Source organism: Micrasema longulum, unplaced genomic scaffold (assembly GCF_059751315.1).
Source record: "Micrasema longulum isolate JH-2025_06_02 unplaced genomic scaffold, ASM5975131v1 h1tg000747l, whole genome shotgun sequence".
Lineage (NCBI taxonomy): Eukaryota > Metazoa > Arthropoda > Insecta > Trichoptera > Brachycentridae > Micrasema > Micrasema longulum.
The window spans coordinates 1,069,930-1,085,635 of record NW_028277941.1 but is presented as its reverse complement, the minus strand read 5'-3'; the positions used below and the strand labels follow the sequence as shown (position 1 = coordinate 1,085,635).

The 15,706-nt window shown below is 32.5% G+C and overlaps 1 protein-coding gene across 1 annotated transcript; it reads left to right on the top strand.

Moving 5' to 3' along the window:
- Positions 1–4,914: 4,914 nt before the first annotated feature.
- Ist1 (increased sodium tolerance 1-like protein) lies at positions 4,915–14,785 on the top strand. The gene is made up of 7 exons (XM_088230331.1): positions 4,915–5,327; positions 7,333–7,495; positions 8,729–8,957; positions 11,645–11,763; positions 12,819–12,962; positions 13,132–13,191; positions 14,509–14,785. The coding sequence occupies exons 1-7, from the start codon at positions 5,146–5,148 to the stop codon at positions 14,722–14,724; spliced, it is 1,113 nt and encodes a 370-aa protein (XP_088086457.1). The 5' UTR covers positions 4,915–5,145; the 3' UTR covers positions 14,725–14,785.
- Positions 14,786–15,706: the final 921 nt, after the last annotated feature.

Sequence of the window (15,706 nt, the reverse complement as noted above, 5' to 3'; positions counted from 1 at the left end):
ACCGGCCCTCGTTTCATCTCAGTTGATCGGCTCTTTGGGCCTCGGTTAATTAGAATTTTGGGCACCTTTGGGGATCACAAATATTTTTTTACGTTTCGGAGCAATCTAAATATACTAAAGAATAATCTATCACTCAAAATAATGCTACCAAGAGCACACCGGATTTATAGAAATATATTAAATATCTACGCAAAAATTTCGATTAGTAGGCGATTAAAAATTTATAGCGAAGAATTTGTAATTTAATTCAAATGTTAGCTGTCCCCGACTGTTACACACTAGTAAAATCGCTCCTTCGTGCCTAATTTAATCTGCCCTACGGGTCCTAAATGGATTTGTCCTTTTGGCCTGATGGATCATACTTTTCGCACTTTTCAATTCAAATATATCAAACTTTTCGTCTTGAACTTTGATTCGATCATTCTCTCTTCCAGTTTTAGCTGGCGGGAATTGAATTACTGGAATAGAAATTCGTCCTAAATAAACAAATAAAAGCTAGTACCGCGAAACCGTCCAATTTTGCCCACTGAGTCTAATATATGCTTAACCTTAAAAAAAAAATATTTCCATTGGATTTTGGTAATTTGGTACATTAAGGAGGAAAGTAAATTTATGCCACTAACTTCACCCAGAAACTTTTTATTTTATTTATTTACAATTTTAAAAAACCCGTTAGGGTTACATTAGAAATTTAATATTGTCTAGTCATTTTATGTCTCGTCTAGTCTAGTTAGTTCAGTCATCATGTGCTTTTTCAGATTGATTTTAAATTTGTCTCCATTAAAAGTTTTCAAGTAGTAAGGTAGGTCGTTGTAGTGTTTATTATGTAGTATTTTTGACTGTCCTGTGTTTGTCTTTGCTTTTTCAATATGATAGTGTTTTTGTTGTCTGGTGTTATATTTGTGTATGTCAGCATTTTTGACTAATATTATGTCGTCGTCTTGTATGTTTCCCAGTGTTATTTTGTGCACAATTTTTAAGGTCTCAATTTTAGTCAAGTAGTTTATGTCAAACTGGTGTGTTTTTTTGTACAGTTCAGTCGTAGAGGTCAAGTAGGGTAGGTTGTATGTTAGTTTAAGAATTTTATTTTGTTGTCTTTGTATTCTTGTTATGTCTGTCTTGTTACCAGTTCCCCAGAAGGCGATCATGTAACTCAATTTACTTTTGACATAGGCTTCGTACATCATAATTTTTTCCTTTCTTGATATAAAATCTTTAATTTTGTAGAAGAGGCTATGTAGTGATACCATTACTTTAGTGAGTCCGTCTATGTGTTTTGTCCATTTTAATTGTCTGTCCATTGTGAGTCCTAGGTAAGTCACATGTTCTAGTTCTTTAAGAGTTTCGTTGTTTATTTTTATGTTCATGTTATGGTTCTTCTTTTGTGCTTCGAAATGTATTATATTGCATTTCTTGGCATTTAGTGTTAAGAAGTTTTTGTTTGTCCATTCTAATAGTTTTTGCACGTCATTGTTGATGGTTTTAGTCGTTTCAATGTCATTTTTGTTTTCATATAAAATTCCTAAGTCGTCCGCATAGATTGTTTTTTTTCCCATTATGTCACTGTGTATTATGTCGTTAATGTATATTATATAAAACAATGGTCCTAATATTGATCCCTGAGGTACTCCAAAATGCATTGTTGTTATTTCACTTTTGTGTTCTTCAATTTTCGTAAACTATTTTCTTCCTTGTAGATAGTTTTTAAATATTTTGAGAGCTTGTCCCTTAACTCCTGTATGTTGTAGTTTATCTAGAAGGGTATCTATGTGGACTGTATCAAATGCCTTCTTGAAGTCAAGTATGAGTGCAGTCACTGTATTTCCTTTATCAATTTTGGTTTGTATAAAGTTGCAAACTGATGTCATTGCTGTGGAGGTACCCTTTCTTTTTTGAAATCCATGTTGGTCTTTTGCAATAAAATTAAGGTTTTCGAGGTGTTGGTATAATCGATTGTGTAGCACTTTTTCAAATATTTTACTTAGAATGGTTAAGTTTGCAATAGGTCTGTAGTTAGAAGCTAAGTTTTTTTCTCCTCCTTTGTAAATTGGTGTTATTCTTGCTAATTTCATTACTTCTGGAAAGCTTCCGTCTGCTATATGTTTATTTATTAATTTCACTATTGTCGTGGTTATTTCTTCCTTTATTTTTTTGACTGTAACAACTTTTATTTCGTCATGGCCAGGTGATGTGTTGTCTTTGAGCCCGTTTATTATTTTGCTGATTTCTTTGTTGCTCGTATATCTTAAGTAAATTTCTGCGTCATATTCTATTTTTCTAAAATTTGTTTTGGTTGTATTTTGATTTACTATAGCGCTTGCTAGTTCTTTTCCGATGTTTGTGTAATAGTTGTTTATTATATTGGCTATTTCTTATGCATTCTGAGTCTCTTCACTATTTTCTTTTTTAAATATAGATATGTTAGTTTTTTTGGTATCATTTTCTTGGGTAATGTTTTTAATTTCTTTCCATATTTTGTAACTGTTCCCATTAGTTTCATTTATGCGACTAGCAAAGTGTTTTTTTTTTGTTCTTTTTATGTTGTTTCTAACTTCTGCTTGTCACTAACTAAATTATAACTTTACTCAGTGGTCAGATATCTGCTCGATGGCAAAGATAAAGATAAGTTTTTCTTGTTGCATGATATAGACAAAGGTTTTCAGATTATTTTCTGTTTATATAATGTGCTGTCAGTAGCTTAAGGCTTAAATGAAGAATTATGACGATGGGCAAATTAACCAGCATTAGCTGAGCCTCTGGGTTGTCAATTTTGCCCAAACGAAAAAATGTGTTAGGGTTGTCACTTTCTTATTTTCATAATTCGTTTTGATTTAATTAAAACTGTTAGTAAGGTTTTGAACACATTAGGCATTTGAAATTTTCAAAAGTATAATCATTATTGTGGATAATTTAATTTAATTATTTTTGCCTTTCTTAATTCATCTTATAATGTGTTTTTTTATTCCTTATATTGCTTTTTAATAGTTTCTGAAGCATTTCCAATTTTTTGCATGGTATACATTTTGTTATTATATTAGATAATTTTCATTAGGTATATTTGGAGTTAATCAGTTATTATCCACCCTCAAACGATATTTTTTTACTTTCGTATTTATGGACTTAGATTCCGAAATAATTTCTATTAGTTTTTAAAATTGATGTCGTCTGATTTTAGCCTTCTTAGCTGTTCATTAACTATATTCCTGAAACAGTTATTATTTCTCACAGCATAGGTATAAGTATTTGCCATTTCGAAAACTGTGTAAACCTACATGATATTAAAAATTGTCATTTAGGTAATTACGACTAGGATTATTGGTATGTGTACTTAAATAAAACATTTTTTTAAATACACAAGATTCATTTTTTTTTTTAAGTTATCCCAGATTTTGACAACCCTAAAGCCTATAAATTGCTTGTATGAAAACAAATAGAGTTCAGCGGGTAAATTTGCCCAATTATTTTTAGATGAATATTTTATTAGTTAGCCATTAAAAATATGTTCAAACGACAATTTTGCCCTTGAATTAATAATTCAATAAAGTAGTTCTTAGACAAGAATGTCATATGAGCTACAGTTCAACGAATAATGGTTGCGGGCAAACATGAACAAGGTGATTTTGCCCGCCATTAACATTTTTAATTGCTTGAAATCGCATTTAAATATGACTGAATTTAGCAAATCAATGATTACCAAGGTCATTCTTAGAAATTAAAGAGTAAAGCATGAAATACATTTTTTTTGAGAAAATCAACATTTTTTCGGTAGATCTACCGATTTTAGGAGCAATCCACCGATCTACCGAATACTATTGAAATTCTACCGATTTCTATATATTTCTTCGTTTTTTTTTCATAGAACAAAATTTCAATACAAATAAAACGAATACATGTTACAATAATTTATTGTTACTTTGCTCACTTAGGTTGCCATCTATTGATTGTTAAAAAAAACTCCTTATCTATTGTACATAAGTATATATTAATGAATTATACAATAAAGAAATTAATTAGTCAGTATTGATGAATGGCGATATCCGGTTATTTTCAAATATATAATATTGTGGTACAATAAATCATGACCATAGAATTTCATGACATTATTGAAAAAATCATATATATCTTTGTCTTCAGCTAATTATCTATTTAAATTTAATTGAGTCATTGTTTTAAGCAATGTTTTCAATACTTCAGCAGTTAACAGTTTTTACATTTAAAGAAGATTAAAATATTCATTATTTCTTAGTTTGGCAATTTCGTTTGACAACAAAGTTTGACTGATGTTTTTAAAAATGACCAGGACATGGAGAAACAGAAAAGACCCACCAATTTCAGGGCCTCTATGCTGCAAGACGCTTTTACCTGCAAAAAAAACTATTAATACCGAGTCATTGACAGGCTTACATTACGCAATACTTGAATTTCCACAGAACGGGTATTAATATATATCATTGAATATATTTTATGAAAATGCATTTAACCGATGTATCTTTGGGCATAAAAAAATACGTACATATGTGATTTCATTAATTTACTTGGCAACATACACTTAAATCAAAATATTTATGCCGTAAACCCTGGAATAATTTATATGGTTACACAAAATATAGTATTGTTGAAATAGATGTTAAAATATCAACATAACTTCAAATTAATGAAATAAGATTTAGCTGTATTCTGGGCCAGTTTTGCAAGCCGGAATCAATATGTTTTGGTGATTCACATACTGCAGTCCTTTTGGTTTTTAATTGTTCATTTATCATCGACTATTTAAAGCAATGGCCTTAGACGAAACGACGCTTTAATTTTGAACAACAACTGTGAAATTTACTTTTGCTTCCCCCCCACCCCCCGAATCTACCGATTTATTTTTCAGAATCTACCTATTTTCGCTTGATCCAGTCTGGCAACCCTGAATTCAATAATCTGTGGTGGAGAATGGACGAGGAGTGTCCGTGGAGATATCTGTAGTCTGTGGTCCGTGGAATAGCAATAAACATTGACTGACTTTTAATTATTTATGAGTCATATCGAGTGATCGTGTAAATCGAGTCATATTGAATATTGGTCAATTTTGCAGTATATAGTTGTTTCTACTAGAAATATAACTTCTTTAATAATTTCTGTTTGAAATAGTTTTTTAAAATGTTTTCTAGTGGGCCTAATTATACAAAATTAAAAACACATTTAAGATTAGCCATTAATCGCTTGAAGTTAATAGAAAAAAAGAAAACAGAATTGACGCAAAAGTCTAGAAAAGAAATAGCTGATTATATTCAAGGCGAGAAGGTTGAACGTGCTAAAATCCGAGTCGAACACATTATCAGGTAAAATTGCTTGCATAGATTCATCTCTCCTAGATTGTCCCAATATTTCATTCATAGTTGTATTTCTTACATTAAATTTCACATAATACAATTATCTTTCATTTAATATTGAGGGAGGCTGTTTGAGAAATGCTTCATACCATGCTCTTCCAGGGTGCCCATTAGTAAATGGCGTTTCTCTTTTTATTTCTTTTATGAGGTTTTGTACACTGTCCCTCAGTATGTTTTTTTTGTGATGGGGAATCTAGCACTTGCTGAAGCTATGATCCATTTTTCTATCAGATCTTCGTCTGAAAAGCATTTGGACAAAAAACAATGTTGAAAGTATCGCGTTTGGTCGGTTTCCATTCTCTTGTTATTTTTACCCTCATTTTATATGACAGTCACCCAGGGCCCCGATTACAATAGGAAGTTGAAAGTGTTATCCATAATTGTCTCTAAAGTAATATGGAATTTTCTGTATGAAAATGAATATGTGTAATTGAACATGTTTTGAAAAAAATTTAGTACAAATATACACATCTTCGTACAGAAAATGCGATTTTATTGTGTAGATTATTGTAGATATTATTTTGTAGACAGTTATAGATAACCTGTTAACTTTCCATTGTAATCGGAACTCACAGAACTTGATGTTTTTTTGCTGCAGTTGCCACAGGTCATAGAATTAAGAATAGTCCAGAAACCGCATACGCACATTAAACTGAAGGCGACTCAACTACTCATAAATGAGTAGGTTTATGTTTTGACCCATTCGTTTCTTTGTAGACGTCGCTCAGTACGCAACTCCTGATTCGAATTTAACCATGCTGTGTTGTGTCCTTTTGAAGTGTAGAAATACTGCTAGGATCTTAAAGAAACAGGATGCAATCACATTTCATGTGTAATTATCAAATGAATGTGTTTGTCACAAATGCATTACTTAAAAATTGAATTACTTTTCCATCTGTCAGATTGTCCAAGAAACAAAAGGGAAATTTTGTTGGTGTTGCCTGAGTAGTAATTTTTTTTACCCTTTGCTCATATAATAAGAAAAATAATTAAAATTGAACCTCGGAGTAAACAACCCCGTGGTGGACATTTGGCCGATATTATCTTCAAAATATCAAATATTATTTAACATGATATAAAAATATCCATTTTATGTAAAATAAAATTTGTTTTAAGTTCAAAGTTCATTAATTCAATTACTCTTATTAAATGACCCTTTGCTTATCTACTCTATTGTGTCAATCAATGTTTCCGCGTGTACAATAAAATTTTAGAGAAATTAACAGATTGATTTTTTTTACCTTACATTTGTGTTATGATTTTTTTCCCCCATCAAGCAACATTACGCTGCGACCTCACGAATGCGCGCGGCGAAAGTAGGGCATAGTGGGGGAATTATTGGACACAGTCCGATGTATCCAAATATGATTCTACGCTCCTGGACTATTCTTAATTCTATGCCTGGCGATTTCGAATCTTTCTGAATAAGGGGTTTGAACTGCCCTCCTCGCTATATTTTTAACAAGTGGCACGGGTTCTAAGATTTTTGTTGCCAGATTCCGGGTCGATGTTTGCCGACACAATGAAATACACTATCGAAAACATAAGTATTTGCCCAGGGCAAGATGAAATATATACGTTACAGTGTATCTTTCTTTAGGTAAGCTCTTTTAGGAATAGGGAAAAAGTAATGCAATAGCATTAAACAAAAAACAATATGTCCCCGGAATCGATTTAAAATTATAGTAAAAAATGTTTTTTTTATGGGGTACATCGAAACCGAAACGCAACAATGACAAATTATTTATTAAATATTGCCATAATGCATAAGTTTACTATAGCAACATAAACATTTGGAATATGGACCCACCCAAATGTTTTTTATGTGCTTTATTTATTTTATTGTATCTTGCTCTTGAACAGCTGAGGTTCTGCATATAAAAATGCTGTCGCAATGTCCAATAATGAATGTGTAAGTGGCTGCCACAAATATTGTTTGCTTCAATGATTTTAGGGAAGATTATATGGTGGAGGCAATGGAAATTGTGGAAATGTATTGTGACCTTCTATTGGCACGTTTCGGTCTCGTCACTCAGATGACTGAGTTAGACGAAGGTCTTGCTGAGGCTATATCAAGTCTAATATGGGTAGCTCCACGAATGCAAACAGATATTCAGGTAATAAACAACATTATTTGTCTTAAATTTCTTTAACAATTAATTGGTTTATTGATCTGTTATTACAATATAATATATTTAGATTATTTATACGAGGGTCATCCGTAAAGTAGTACCTGTTTTTGCCATGCCGAGCGCTGGCGAATAGAGTAGCCGCCAAACAAGTACTAACACGTTCAGTTGTATTTCAGCTAACCGTATGCAACGTTACATCTCGCTGGTATCGACTGTTGTTTCTTTGAGTGTTTATAATGTTTAAGAAAATACAGAACACCGCCAGTTGTGAAGTTGTGATTAAATTTCTCGACGCAAGAAATGTGCGACCTAGCAATATTCATAGGCAATCGAAGGAGATGCATGAAGACAATGTTATGGATGAGTCGTCTTTTCGGCGCTGGTGTCGTAATTTCAACATAGGAAGAGAAAACACCCATGATAATGAGCATTCGGGACGGCTGTCAGTCATTACGGACGAACTGCTAAGTTCAATTGACGAATTCGTTAAGAACGATCGTCTCGTTACTATTGATGAGGAAAGAAAAAAACTCATCACACATTTTTTTTTTTTTTTTACATTTTTTTTTTTTTTGCACCACAACAGGCCAGGAGGCCTAATTATAGTGGTGAATTACATCACAGAGCACCCAGGCTTGAGAAAAATCACATTTTAATTTTTGTGTTCTCACCGGGAATCGAACCCGGAACCTTCCGTGTGTGAGTCAAGCGTCTTGACCACTACACCACGGAGGCCGCCGCGATTACGACAAATGCTTAAATTTGCTAGGTGACTATGTAGAGAAGTAGTTTAAGGTATGTTCTTTACAAATAAAACGTTCATATTTGTTTATACATATATACTAGATTTTTTATATTCCCAAACGGGTACTACTTTCCGGATGACCCTCGTATATTATAACATAAACATTTTTTAATATGTAAAATGAAAAATAAGAATAATAAATAATTAATGATAAATACTATCATCATGACAGTTTTTCTCTGATTTAAGTATCTGTCTAATTTATTAAATTCTCCCTTATTAAATACCTATGTATCACTAAAATAATCGCTAAAAAAATACGGAAAACAGTTTTTTTTTTTTAATTGCTATTATTTTTACTTTAAATATTGCATGAAGAATCATTTTTCTAATTTTTTTAAAAGGAATGTCCCAAGAGCCCATTTAATCATATAGTAAATAGATGATGTTTTATCTTGAAATGTTTATTCTAGGAACTGAAAGTGGTGTGTGAACTTCTAACTGTTAAATATGGGAAAGTTTATGCTGAAGCGTGTAAGAAGGAAAGTGTCGATACAATAAGTGAAAAGCTTAAACATAAATTATCTGTTCAAAGTCCCCCAAAAATACTAATTGAAAAGTACCTTATAGAAATAGCCAAGAACTATAATGTTAATTACGAGCCCGATCCTCAAGTCATGAATGAAAACCAGCATCCAACCGGTAATTATCAATATAATTATTCTTTCAATTAGAGGGCCCGTCTGGTGTTTCTGTTTCACACGAATAATGCAAAAGGTCCATTTTTTGTATGATGTCTTCCAGTATCTTCCCTTATTAACTTTCATCTGCTGATTTGGAGCGTTTGATTACTTTGTATTTTATCATAGTTAAGAATAAATGTTAATGCAAATCGAGTCGAAAAGTTTAAAAGCTGTTAAAATTTTATTTTTTTCTAATTTGTTATTTTATGTATATAGTTGCTAGCGAGTCTATACATAAACTTATGTAGGACGTATTTTAAAACGGTTTCCTACAGAAAGTAAATTCTAATCTCACATGTAGAGGATAACTTAAATATAGCGACATTTGAATACACTGTTGTTTTAGTAAAATAAGTGTGCAAATAATAAATATTATCTCTCAAATATTATTGTGATAATATTTATTGTTTGCAGATAAAATTTATAAATTCCTATATTATTCTTTACATTGCGAAAATAATTCAATTGCATCCTAAATAAAGTATGTCTTATATTATGGATAACTTATACAGCTCCACTTCTATAATATAATCCCTCAGCCTTACAAATACATAAATATTGATTTTAATCAGTATTATGGATAACTTAAATAGCACATCTGAAATACTAATTAACTAAGACCCAAAGAGCTGATCAACGAAGGCCCATAGGGCCGATTTAATAAGGCCAAGAGAACAGAATTATTTAGACCCATGGGGCCGATTAAATAAGCCTTTAGTGGCCGAATTTAATAGCTTATTACAGTCGCCAGCGAATTCACGGAGGAAGGATAATAGTGCGTGTAGACAGAATCATTATTTTGCAAATCAATTTTCGAAATTCTGAAAGCGATTCGATTAGTCGGAGTTTGGGTAATTGGAGTTCTACTGCATTTGGGTAAATCATAAGAACCCAAATGTTTCTTTTTAAAAAAATCTTAAAGCGGGGGTATATTTTGAAATTCAACCACGCCGACGCTACAATGCAAGTACGTTAATTAGCATAAAATATTGAACCTAAAAAAGTCATTCATAAAACAAAAAATGTACGAGGTGTGTTCAGAAAATAACGGGAATTTTTTAATTTTGCGGGTTCGGAGAGTCCAATTGTAATATTTTTTTTTATGTTGTATGTATGCCCCTGAAGTATGCTAAAATTTTCAGCCGTATTCATTGTTTACTTTGTCTGTGGCAGCCGCTAAGGTTAGACATGTTTTTATGAATTTTTATCAAATTTTAAGTAAAAAATTAAATAAAGTGCAAGTATGTAAAATGTTAACAAAGACCTATGGTGAGTCTGCTATAAGTAAAACAAGAGTTTACGAGTGGTATGAGCATTTCCAAGATGGCCGTGAAGGCGTTGAAGATGACACGTAGCCCGGACGCCCCAGCACCTTAACATGAGAAAGTGAATGAAATGGTTATGAAGGATCGCCGAATCATAATCAGAGAAGTCGCTGATGATGTTGGAACATCGATTGGCTCATGCCATGAAATTTTTTCAAATGTTTTGGATATGAAACGCGTGGCAGCAAATTTTGTTCCAAAACTTATGAATTTCGAACAAAACCAGCGGCGAATGGTCAACAACGATGCAGAATTACTGAAACATGTTATAACAGGTGACGAAACATGGGTTTACGGATATGACGTCGAAACTAAGACTCAAAAAAGATACACAGTTTAAAAATTATATTATACCACTTGAAAATTGGACAGCTCGGATCCGTGCCACCGTAAGAAGCCGAGGCGGGCATTTTAATGATGTCATATTTCACACTTAATGGCACATATGGGCCTTTCAATCAAAAATAGAATTTTGTTAATAACTCACACACAACTTTTATTTCACTTCAACATCTACTAGCCCTTATTGAAAAACCTTTTAGTATAAATATATACTGATATAAAAAAATTGAAAAAGAGAAATATTTTGTACTTTAAAATAAAATCAAGAAAAGAAAAAAAAAACATTAATAAAAAAATTTAAACAATTTTGAAGAATACTAAATAAAAAAAAATCGGTATCCAGAACTATGAGGTACTAGCTTCTCCTGTACAAGAAATACTCGAGAAGGGCCGTCCTGTACTTATCGCTAGAGCGTGAAGTCTATTGATGACTTCATTTTTACCATGTGAAGTCGAAGTATTGTTGCCACAGTATTGGCAGGTTTGCCGAGTTGTCCTTTTTGGTACATTGAAATTAATTAGTGATAAAATTGCAGGGATATAAAAAAAAAGAATGAATTATTTTTAGTAAGTCAGTTATAGTTCTTCTACTGCTCAATCTGACTAAATTCAAAATGTACAATAACAAATTATAATCAAAAAAATTGATATTAACACCTAATTTAAAATTAATAAATCGCAAAAACTTATTTTGGACTCTTTCAATGCAATATTGGTGCCTAGTATTCTATATGAGGAGCCCAGATTGTTGAGTTGTACTCTAATATTGATTTGTTTATTGATATTGCTGAAATACTTAATTTGTAACTGTTTGAACTCTAGGCTGAATCAACTTTAATATTAAATATCAAAATAAAATTTCACACCAAAGATACAATGGATGTTGAATTGTCAGATTAAACAAAGTACTCCACTAAAAAAAACAGTAACCTGTGTGTATCTATCAAAATATTATTTTTATAATGATTTTTTTTTCTAGGATTGGATGCATTGCTAATTGACCTTGGACCTAATTCTGCTCCTCGACCTCCTGGTTTTATAGACTTTCCTCAGCCACCGAGCATGCCCCAACCACCTCCACAACCTTTCAGTTATCCCGTAAATACATTTATTTTATTATTAGGCAGTATCTACTGATTTATTTTCCCTGTGTCCGGGCTAAATGTTTTTGACTCAATGGCTACTCTTAGGAAAAAATCCTGAAAAGGAAATTAAGCGGAGATTAGTCTGCCTCGTGGTTGGTCAGTATGCCTATAATGCCTTAGGTTACAGGTTCGATACCCGGTAAAATTGACATGAAATATATATTGAAAAGAGTGAGTTTCACTGTAATCTTTCATAGTCCCCGGACTGGATCTGAAGTGTAAGAATGACCATCTTGCCTTCACATATCAAATAATCAAGATACGCTGCAAGTTAAGTACCATTGCAGCGCCTCATGCACCACATCAAATAATCGCAATGGAATTATTAAAAAAATAAAAATAATAATGTTCAATTTATCCTTCATTAAATTAAACGACAAAAAAAACAAATGGCTTCAAAGCATAAATTATTTGAATTTGGAATTCTTGCTTATACGAAAGTTAGCCTCATTCAATTTGGCCTGTTTGTAAAAATGGCAATTTCGTAGGTAAACGCTTAATAGTCTCACAGTCATAACATCAAAATGTTTAACTTGGTGGATGGAACACCAAAATAGTCCAGAAACCATTAAAATAATGCAAAAAATTTAACACGAAAAAAAGAAGTTTATGAGAAATCATTTGCATGTCATATTGCTTCGTTTAAATGACTTATTGAAATAACGTTCTGGCCAGTTTTGGAACAGGACTGTTCCGTTATCATAGCCTAAAAATAAATTAGACGTCGCATATAAAAACATAATCTAGACGCTCTTGGATGATTGTATCTTGAATATTCGTATGGGAGTTTAGTATAGTTATAGTACCCGGCATTAAATACAGTACATCAGGCTTAAGAAAGAGATTGCCGGCTTTGTAGAGTGTCATCTTTGTTATTCATCCACGTTACAGATACCGGACTAGTGCGACAGAGACTACGCTGTACAAAGTTTGCAGTCTCTTTCTTAAGCCCGATATACTTTATTAACTGCCGGGTACTGTAATAATTATATTTGTTTATTTAATCAGAATTTGCCCTATATGGAAAAGCATCCCGGAGGACCGGGTGGATTTGTGATGCCTCCACCAGATACTTCCAACCAGAATCCTCCTATGACGTACAACATCCCTCCCGGAACTGAACCCAAGGATCTTAACACATCATTCTTGCAGGTATAGAAGATCATTTAAAAAAATCATGAACACAATCAAAGCTTTTTTTGGACCTTTTTATTTCTCTTTTATATTTGGTTTACTTTATTATTTTTTATTTGCTTCTGTAATATTATGGCATCTGCCATTCAATTTATATTTTTTTTACAGTTTTATATAATTTTTTTAGGATGAAATGAACAGCCTTCCACCAGCTTATGACAGTCTTAGCCCTGACGATAATTTAATGGTTTGTTGATTTTTTAAAAATGCTTTGGAAAAAAATTATGCCACTAAAAAAACTGTTTTATTATTAAGTTTATGACAGACAAAAAAGTTTAAAAAAATATGTTTGTTACGGATAGATCAAGTTGTTTTAGAGGATGCATAAATCGCAATCTTAATCTCTCAGTAGACCTTTGTCAACAGTAACATAAATAATAATAAATGAAGTATGTTTACTAGGGATGGAATGACTGAGAAAGATATTGAAAGGAGGGTGGTGCCGGGAACAGAGTAAACGGTGCACTGAAATCAACCTTGGCAAATAAATTTTGCCGCAAGAAGCAAAATCAGCAGTTCACAATGGAGTCCTGGTCCCGACTTTGATGTATGGGAGCGAAGTATGGACTTGGAAAAACAGGGATGAAAGTAGGCTAAATGCTGTCAAAATGCGATCCCTCAGGCGAGTGTGTGGTAAAACTATGTACGATAGACGCACAGATGTCGAGATCCGTACATTATGTAAGGCTGAGATAGGCATTATCGACAAAATCAACATGTAGAGCGAATGGACAGCGAAAGAACGGCTACAAATATTTACAATGCGAATATTGATGGATGCAGAAATAGAGGAAGACCGAGAAAGACATGGCATGACCAAATCCAACAAATACTTGAATATGGACATGTCAAAAGTCGGAATAATCGACGCGCATGCATGAGAAGATGTATGAATGTAGAGGAAGCGAGATCTGTATGCAAAGATAGAGTGATGTGGCATTCTATGTTTTCTGCTTACCCTTACGAGAAATGTGGTTATAGTTTGTCATTGTTGTAAATAATAATATTACATATCTCTATTTTTATCAGTAGAGAAGAGAGCATAGGACAAATGTCCGCCTCGTAATGTAATGGTCAGCACATTTTCCTACCATGCAAGAGGTCTCAGGTTCGATTTCCGACATTGTTGACATGAAATCTTTATTTAAAAAGGTGTTTTTACATTAGAATATTTCATAGTTTCTGGACTGGCGCCTGAAGCGTAAGACTGATCATCTTACCTTCATGTATTCTTATTGGTGTACCAATGCAGTGCCCTATGCACCATCAGGTGTGGAAAGGGAATGACTATGACATAGGGCTAATGTATTTCAACAATAAAATATTAAAATTACCATTGTTTTCTCATAAAAAAATGTAATTTTGAAAAATGGTTTACATTTTTAAAACTCTAGTTTATTTTGGTATCTTTTATGATGATTTATTGCAGAAAAATTCTCGCTTGTTTCTTTATTTTAAATGTAAAATTATATACACTGAAATAAAATCTGTGTTCCTTTTTTAGAAATCTAATGCACCCAAACCTCAGCCAAGATCAAAGTTTCCAGGGAATAATCCTTATTCCAACATACATTTCCCTGAATTACCCGATCTTCCCAATGTGCCTTCAGATAATTTGTTTCCTAATGTTCCATCTGGAAGTGGTCCCACCGCCCCAAAGGATGATATTGATTTTGATGATTTAAGCAGGAGGTTTGAAGAACTCAAGAAGAAAAAATAATTTATTTGAAACCTTCAATAACCGCTAGCCCTTGAAGGAATATATTATTTGTATTCTCAGATTAAAATTTTAATGAGTTGTTAAATTTCAAGCACATTTTTACTACGGAAAAAAAAACTAGCGGGAGCTGAAAGTTTTAATATGTTGACCTGATATTTTATAACTCAAGTTACTATTTAAAAAAAAAAAGTTACAAGCACGTTTCAAAAATTAAATCTTTTAGAATTAATAGGATTTTTGATACTGTTTCCATAGACATGCAAATCTCAAAATTTTTTAATTTGTTAAAATATATGCAGAATGGTGAATGTTACACAGTGTGTAGAGTAGCCACTTAAACCAGCCAATGACTTGTCATAGGTCCTGTAAATGCCTAGCATATACTCTTCTCTAAAATGTTCTCCATCACTTCTCTCCACATCTCCATTTGATATGTTTTGGTTAAAATTAACATTTTACCTAACTAAGGCAGAAGAATTTTTTTTATTTCTATTAAATTAATTTAAATCACAATGATTTGAAATAAAAGTTTTTTTGTAATAAATATATATATGTACGAGAGTAGTCCCAGAAGTACCCAACCTAACAAAGAAAACACAAAAAATTAGTTTAATTTTTTTTCATTTCTCAACAGTTTTCTTTTAGATCGATACACTTTTCCTAGTCATGTTTAATAGCTTCAGTACCCTGTTTATAGTAAGAACCGTCAAACTCCTAAAAATAACCATTAACTGCAGGCTCCACCTCTTCCTTTTTGACTAGTCTTTTATCACGTCAATATTCGATGTACAGCACTTTTTGAAATGCTTACCATGTCTGCTAGTTCGCGCACTTATAGTCAATGGTCATTCAATACCATTTTGTGAATTTTTTCACCATTTCTGGCATGGTCACATCATTGGATCGACATCTGTGTTGTTTGTCTTGGCAGCTCGTACGAGCCACCCAATATTTAATTGTTGTAAACAAAGGAGCAGACTCC

Coding starts and splice junctions, on each gene's coding strand:
- Ist1 (XM_088230331.1), top strand. CDS start 5,146: ATGTTTTCTAGTGGGCCTAATTATACAAAATTAAAAACACATTTAAGA. Junction 5,328..7,332: donor CGAGTCGAACACATTATCAG/GTAAAATTGCTT, acceptor CAATGATTTTAG/GGAAGATTATATGGTGGAGG. Junction 7,496..8,728: donor GAATGCAAACAGATATTCAG/GTAATAAACAAC, acceptor TGTTTATTCTAG/GAACTGAAAGTGGTGTGTGA.